General features: G+C 40.0%; 1 protein-coding gene across 1 annotated transcript; it reads left to right on the plus strand.

The window, feature by feature from the left end:
- Nucleotides 1–473: 473 nt before the first annotated feature.
- LOC115929310 (histone-lysine N-methyltransferase, H3 lysine-79 specific-like) lies at nucleotides 474–2,411 on the plus strand. Its single transcript, XM_030998040.1, has 2 exons — nucleotides 474–489; nucleotides 1,684–2,411. Exons 1-2 carry the CDS (start codon nucleotides 474–476, stop codon nucleotides 2,409–2,411), a joined length of 744 nt encoding a protein of 247 aa, XP_030853900.1.
- Nucleotides 2,412–8,622: the final 6,211 nt, after the last annotated feature.

Here is an 8,622-nt window from a genome sequence, read left to right on the forward strand (position 1 = left end):
CAAATATATTCTTGCATTTTGTTGAATACTGTTAATCATACACAGATAACAGACAATGCTTGTCTTTCTTAAGATATCCAAGTTTTTACTGAACACAGAAAAGTGAAAATGAATACTGTTTTTTTTTCTCCATAAAAAGTGGATAGATTGCATGGGATACTCTGGAAGCAACTATTGGAAAATACTGTTGTGAATCTGACAAAACAAACAATGTAAATAGTCCAAATGCAATATAAAAAAAGGAAGCAAATACTAATGCAGCCCCATATAAGCTTTCATTCAACGATTGTTACACATTTGAAACAAAAGTTGTCTTAGTTGATACCACATAATTCTGATTGCAACGTGGAAAGCTTTTTTGTAACTGACCCTTTTCATAAAACTTGTTATCAATAACAACTTTCACAAATCTATGACATATCTGCTCATAGATAGCCAATCAAATGCAAGGATTTCTGTAGCTTATAAGGATTATGGGGGGTGAGGGAGGTTAGAGCACTAATTTAACAATAACATTAACATTCACACCCAAAAACAATTTTTTAAAAATTGTTGGTAACATTAATTTAACCTCAAAAATAAAGAAGAAGACTAAGACTAGCCGCCTTCCCCTGGCTATATTTCAAGATCTTTGGTTCTGGCGGCCTGAGAGAGATTAGCACAGCTGGCGCGAGAATCTACCAATGACAAGGCCTGACAGTGGAGTTCGGCGTTATGAACATTACGGCTGTGTGAATGTATTCTCGAACCCATAGTAGTTAGGGATTTCAAGGAATCTGAGACTAGTCTACTATATAGAATGTTGGTTATTCATTTTATATAGTACGAATAAAACTCTTATTCGAATATAAGAGAACGAATATATGTGAGTGATGTGCGGGAAAATTTGCAGGTGGCACATGAGAATGCCAGAGAGAAGCTCGGAATAGCTGCAGACAGACAGGCCAGAGCATATGACAGGAATACGACTCACCGAACGTATACAGTGGGAGACTGGGTGTGGCTGTATGATGCATCAAGGAAGAAGGGAGTTTGTCCTAAACTAACAGTGAAATGGAAGGGACCATTTATGGTAACAGCCAAGTTATCTGATGTAGTGTATCGTATTCAGGAGTCACCAAAGGGAAAACCAAAAGTACTACATGTCGATAGACTGAAGGCGTATACTGGAGCACCACTAGACAATTGGCTGAATCATTCAATCAGGCGTAACCCAAATAGAAGTAGATTACCACCATTGAGATATAGGGACTTATAATAGCACAAGAGTTTGCAGCATTAACATGTACTGTCATCTAACTCTAGGGATAACAAGATATATATTTCACATGCATTTCTACTCCCTCTTAAATCTATGAACTACAGGACATGGTGGTGTGTGACAAATGTACAGCGGAGCTGCCTGGCTACTACCAGTATTTAGAACATTATAAAAAAAAACATCAAGGCTTTCCAGTAGTCACTTTGACTTGCCACCGATGCAAGGAGGAGTTTGTTGAGCGAAAAGACATTACTGAACACTATAATGTGAACCATCCTCAGGACTTAGATTTTGTGAAATACCTACGGTATGAATCTGCCTCTCCAGAATTCTTGAATCGAAGGAAGCAGAAGAAAGAACTTGAAAGGAAGGAAGAAGAGAAAAAGAGGAGAGAAGAAAAGAAGAGGAAGGAGATGAAGGAGAGGAAAGAGCAGGAGGGGAAAGAACAGGAAAGAAAGGAGAAAGAAAGGAGAAAGAAAGGAAAGAGCAGGAGAGGAAGGAACAGGAAAGAAAGGAGAAGGAGCAACAGCTGGAGAAGAAGGAACAGGAAAAGAAGAAGAAGGAACAGGAAAAGAAGGAGAAGAAAGAACTACCAAAGAAGGAACAGGAAAAGAAGAAGGAGAAGGAAAGGAAAGAGCAGGATAGGAAGGAACAGGAAAGAAAGGAGAAGGAGAAACAGCTGGAGAAGAAGGAACAGGAAAAGAAGGAGAAGGAAGAACTACCAAAGAAGGAACAGGAAAAGAAGAAGGAGAAAGAGAAGAACCAGGACAGGAAGGAGATAGAGAGAAAGGAGCTGGAAAGAAAGGAAGTAGAGAGGAAGGACTTGGAGAGAAAGAAGAAAGAAGAAAGACACAAGAAGAAAGAAGCTGAGATGATGATTGAACTGTTTGGACTTGACAGCGAGAGCGAGAGCGAGTATGAATCGCCGAAAAAAAAAAAACCATACTTGGAACTCCTGAGAGAAGATAGCTCAGACACAGACGACATAGTGCTTCAGATTCAGAAGGCCCCTAAAGGTGTCCTTCGTGTAGTGAACAAAGTAACAATCCACACAAGTTTCTACGTGCCAACACTAACTGGATACAGCCTCAAGAGGAGGTTGGTTGAGACTAGGTACCCAGAAAAACCTCCAAGCGTTGTTGAAGAATAATGTTTTGATGTTTACTATCTAAATGATTGATATTCATATGTTGTACATAGACACATTTCTAAATTATATGCTGGCAAAGTGTGCATATATTGTGCATATACATTGTATATATTTGTAAACTATGTGTAGACAGTTATGAGCTCTCACCATAAGTCTGAGAATGTTTTTTTTTTTTTTTTTTTTATCACTGGGGACAGTGATTTATTTGGTGGGGGGTAGTGGGGGGTAGTGTGGCGTAAATGCCTATCAAATTATTTTTATCTTTCTCTTATGTTGTTGAATTTGACAACACGGTAGATTTTCGGTCCAGAAATGTGACCTACTTTCAAAGCAAAGGTCTTTGCCCTTTTAATCAATTAATAAGCGTATTTTTTTTACATATACGCGCGCGCAAGTTGAGTTTAGATACGCGCAATATCACTAATCAGTGCTAGCTACTGCAGCAGCAGAAACCATATATGGGATTAGTAGGAATTTACGTAAAAAACGCAAATAAAATGAATTATTAATATGCAATAATATAACAACTTACTTAGATGTGTGTAGTGCATGGAAGTTGGAATTGCAGATTTTGGTCGTAGTTTCTTGTAATATTTATATTGAAGAGTAGTATTTTCCTTTATCTGGAAAGTGATTCCTATGATGAAGCATTTGTATTAATCCTTATGGACGCACCGTGCGTGCGTAATAGTTTTGGTTAGGACATATGAGAGTTTTTGTGCGTAAGCCCGTAAGTACAGGTATAAGCGGGAAATACAAAATTTTGTCGTCTGCCCAAAGTCTATAAATAGGGGTGCATTTTTGGGAAAAATTAAGTTGTTGGGGAAGACCTCCCCAAGTGAGCTGGAGAAAACCAGAACTAAGCAACCATCTCTGGACGTTTTGTTTTCCTCTTCACTGGATCTGGCCATAAGCATCACAAAACCCTTGCCCACCATGATTTGGGTTAGAATACTGCGATCTCTCGTTACGTAATACTGTCAAGCGTACAACTTCCAAAAAAAAAAATCATTCAAATGATTATTTTAAATCGTAGCGTGTACATAAGTTAAAAAGGAATTATTAATCTGACATGTAAATTGTAAATAGACATTTAACTATACAAATAGAAAAGTACAAAAATTACAAAGCCAATTGTAATAACTTCTTCAGCTGCATCTAGAAGCTGATAATTATTTGATGTTACAGTAATACAGATTATTTATCAGAGACATCAAAATGAGATAACTTAAGTTATTCACTTTGAGTAGTAATCAACTTGAGAGCTGTTTTATATTTAACTGTTGCTCAGACAGCAGAGAGAGGTTACAGTTGGTCGACAAGTTCTAATGCTTAGAAAGATAACTGTGTGAATGTATTCTCGAACCCATAGTAGTTAGGGATTTCAAGGAATCTGAGACTAGTCTACTATATAGAATGTTGGTTATATTACAAGTTTGCACCGACAAAGTGAGTGGAACTTGGTAATGAGCTGTAAGGCTGCTGAATAAGGCCCGTTGAGAGGTTGTCAGGAATTGAATTTAGAGGAAGTTTCCCCACGGTTGGTAATTAGCAAGGACAAGTTACTGAGTAACTGCAGGCAGTTGAGATAGAATCAAGTTGGCTCCCAGGGGGGGGGGGGGGGTTATAGTAATTATTTTTGCTCACTACCCCCCCCCCCTTCCCCTCTCGTTGAGCATAAACAAAAATAAATTAGTGCTCTTCCCTTCTTCACCCCCCTGGTATATCTACTCACCAATTGGGGAAAACATTTGTGCTCCTTACCCCCCCCACCCCCTTTATTCGCCGCTAAATATTTTCCCACGAATCAGGCCCCCTCTTTGCCCCCCCCCCCCCCCCCCCCCCCCCCCCGTTGCTGCTGGCTGGATCCACCCCTGATTGAATATTGGTTGTTATTATGGATACAGATATTTGCTTACATAATAAACATATGCATTTTAGCCAATATTGTTGTATCAAAATATTATCCTCCTTCTTGTGACCTAGAACATTCTTTACTTCTTTATTTCTTTCAGAGGGTGCGCAGTTGGAAGACCAAAAAACTGTTTGTGAAAAAAAAAAATTCATTGTTGGCGGGAGAGCTGACATGATGCAAGTACCATTGTCAGGGTTCTTACCACTAATGAAGAAAAGTAGCTGTGAGAAACTTGAAGAACAAACAATATTTTCTGAGAATGGACCTATTCTGGACCAAACTTTTGAAGTTGAACAGAAAGAAGACCTTCCTAAATAATAATAATTATGTTTAGACACATTGTCACTACAATATAATATTTTTTGATTATCTTGAAGACTTGATTTCTTTTGGATTTTTTTTGTTTACTTGCTGAGTTTAAATTTACATTTGAGATTTAATCTGTATTCTTTCTGGTATGTTTACTTCTCACCATGTGATGATGTGTTCATGTATATGTATGTCTTTATATGTATTTTATGTTATGCAGGGCCCCCAAGAATAACAGTATTTTATCTACTGATGGGGCTACCCTATTGAAATAAAACGAAATAAATAAATAAATAAATAATGAAGGTAATGAAGGACTGGGCTAGCCTTCAGCCACTCCTCGCTAGTGCATATATTGAAGGTCATGCGCCATTCATGAATGGAACATGCATACTCTGCCCAGAGGAAGTAACAATTGTGTGTGCAGACTGTGGCGTGCATGCTTGCTATTGCAAAGACTGTTCTGAAAGGTTCCATACAATTCTGCTCCATAAACCCGTGGCATGGATGGTAATTATTTGTTTCATTTTTCATTTTTTGCACACATATAAACAAATTTATTGAAATCATCATTAGCATTTCTTATCTTAATTCCTGATACTAATTCCTGAATGTTGATTGAAAATGTAATTCTGAAATAATAAAAGCAATTGCATAAACTGCAGAATGATATTGATTAATGTTGGGGTTACCTACATGTACATCAAACGTCCTGTACAGAACACAAGCTCCTAGTTGCGGCAGAGGCTGGAGTCAGATTCAATGAGGGAGACTTGAGCACCAGGCAACAGCAAGGGTATCAAAAAAACCCTGCAAATAAACATCCATGAAATGGGTGCAACATCTTTTGACGGAGCACTGGATATTGCTGTGGGAGTTGAGAGAGCAAACCGGATGGGACAACCGTCAATAGCACCAGACTATACTATAGCTTCAACTTCGCCGAAGAGAAATGATACCAGCTCGGTGACACTTGAAAAGGTCTTAAAGTCTTTGGATGAGCCTGAACTCAAGCTGGAGAGACACCACTCTAGATCAAAACATCAATACTCTGATGATTGTCGTCGCTAACCATCGAGATTGCCCAGCCCATATGAACACCAATCTAGATCGAAGCGCCAATATTCTGATGAACATAAGAAGAGGATGAAGCTATGCTAGGACGTCCAAATAAGCCTTTCACTTTTAAACCCACGTTCACCGCTGACGAAATGCAAGCAAGGCAACGGGAAAGACTTCAGTGTCACGGCGGCAGCGACGAAGACGAAGACCCACCAGCCCCAAATCCAGACGGAGACCGTCTTGCTAACAGCGACTGGTGTTTCTGTGGGGTATGCACCCCAATGGAGACTCTGTTACAGTGTCGATATTGTGTTGAAGTCATGAACTGTCGACGCTTTTTGAGCGAAGTTATTCCTTGCATTACTGTTCATGAAGACTTTAGTAAAGTTTGTCTTGAACGGGCAGTTCTTAGGACGTCCTTGATTGCCTCGCTTGGATACGAGAGGGCATAGGGACCGAATACCGGATAAGCTTGAAAATGAGTATGTTTAATTCTAGTTTTTTATTTTCAAAGTCAGGTAGTACGTGCAATGTATTAGTAATTGGTTGTAACTGTATTTTAGGAGGTTGTATGTTTGGATAATAAAGCTTCTGCCTAGGCCATGCCTTTGGCTTTTGATATAAACAAATTTGTCATAATATAATTACCATCATGAATATTTTTTCTTCTTGCGTGTCCAACATAGCTTAGTAGATTTATGAAACACTGCTTGTAAATTCTTTGAATAATGGTTGAAATCTCGTGTCCAGATAACCAACCTGTCTCGACGCAGGATATTTGGGTGTTCAGGACTTTATGTTTTATTTATTACTTCTATGGTTAGCGATGGCACCTTGTGCGTGAGTCGTGAGAGGATACAATAATGGTTTGATTGTCAAGAGTGAACGCCATGAAAATATGTGCAATACTATTCCTAAAAAATGGAAAAAGAAATTAGTTTTTAATATTAAACTGAAGCAGCTTGTCTCATTCTCACTCTTTTTTTTTTCTTTTGCTACAGGTCTTACAGATATGCAGGCTATCGAATGTTTACCTACTGGGTCCAAGGCCTACTAGGGAGAGGGGTGAGGAGAGTCATACCAGCCTGCGCAGTTGAATTGATCCGCAGCACCTTTCCTAAAGCAGATGGGAATTATGTTGAATATAGGTATGGATGAGTAGCAGAGGCGGGACAATATCATTGTTAGGGGAGTCCCCGAGAACCCAGAGGAATCTACTGGGAAGCTGGTGGTGGAGGTTGCAGCAGAGGCTCAAATCGGGTTCAATGAGGGAGACTTGAGCACCAGCTTCCTGCGTTGTGCAATGCTCTGCAAGTCACAATTACCATTTACAAGAAATCACAGAATGATGGGTGTTATACACTAAGCAAGCATCCCCCTGGCCGTCTTTGCAAGGTTTGTCAGACATGATGACAGGGTTCAGCAACTACGCAATAAGAAGAAGGAAAATGTAGCAGAAGCTAGGAGGGAAGTTGGAAATGAAGGAAATAACTGTATGTGGGGATGGGAGGTGCGATTCCCCTAGGCATAATGCAAAGTACTGCAGTTATTCCATGATGAATATGAGTACAAATAAAGTCTTGTCCATGGCCCTGGTTCAAGTGTCAGAAGCTACAAGCTCTGTGGCAATGGAAAAGGTAGGTTTCAAACGGGCCATGCAAGAGCTGGTGGAGGCTGGTATCAATGTTAGCACAGTCGCAACTGACAGACACGTTGGGATAAGAAAACTAATGAGAGAAGAGTACCCTGATGTTGAACATCAATTTGATGTTTGGCATGTCTGCAAATCAGTCAAAAAGAAGTTGCTGGCCAAAAGCAAAAAAAAAGAAAATTCAGAACTCGACCAATCGATAAGAGCCATTACAAATCATTTGCGATGGTCAGCCTCAAATTGCAATGGACATGAAGAGCTTCTCATCAAGATGTGGCAGTCCATCACATCATGTGTGTAATGTACATTCATGGAGTTCTGGAGAAAACTTTCATGAATGTGGCCATGAACCACTTCCACCTTTGATTCGTATTCGCCTTCGATTATCTGAGTTTTTTTGTACACATTTATATTGGTCAATTTTTGTGATATTTCAACATCATGCCTGTCGCCAGAAAGGGAAAGAAAAAAGCCATTGTAAAAATGAAGGAAGTTGTTGACAATGCTTGTCTCACTCTCACTCTTTTTTCCCCTTTTGTTACAGGTCTTACATATATGCAGGTTATCGAATGTTTACCTACTGGGTCCATGGCCTACTAGGGAGAGGGGTGGCGAGAGTCATACCAGCCTGCGCAGTTGAATTGATCCGCAGCACCTTTCCTAAAGCAGATGGGAATTATGTTGAATATAGGTATGGATGAGTAGCAGAGGCGGGACAATATAATTGTTGGGGAAGTCCCTGAGAACCCAGAGGAATCGACTGGGAAGCTGGTGGTGGAGGTTGCAGCAGAGGCTCAAATCGGGTTCAATGAGGGAGACTTGAGCACCAGCTTCCTGCGTTGTGCAATGCTCTGCAAGTCACAATTACCATTTACAAGAAATCACAGAATGATGGGTGTTATACACTAAGCAAGCATCCCCCTGGCCGTCTTTGCAAGGTTTGTCAGACATGATGACAGGGTTCAGCTACTACGCAATAAGAAGAAGGAAAATGTAGCAGAAGCTAGGAGGGAAGTTGGAAATGAAGGAAATAAATGTATGTGGGGATGGGAGGTGCGATTCCCCTAGGCATAATGTAAAGTACTGCAGTTATTCCATGATGAATATGAGTACAAATAAAGTCTTGTCCATGGCCCTGGTTCAAGTGTCAGAAGCTACAAGCTCTGTGGCAATGGAAAAGGTAGGTTTCAAACGGGCCATGCAAGAGCTGATGGAGGCTGGTGTCAATGTTGGCACAGTCGCAACTGACAGACACGTTGGGATTAGAAAACTGA

This window comes from Strongylocentrotus purpuratus, unplaced genomic scaffold (genome assembly GCF_000002235.5).
Source record: "Strongylocentrotus purpuratus isolate Spur 01 unplaced genomic scaffold, Spur_5.0 spur5_scaffold_4, whole genome shotgun sequence".
Taxonomy (NCBI): Eukaryota; Metazoa; Echinodermata; class Echinoidea; order Camarodonta; family Strongylocentrotidae; genus Strongylocentrotus; species Strongylocentrotus purpuratus.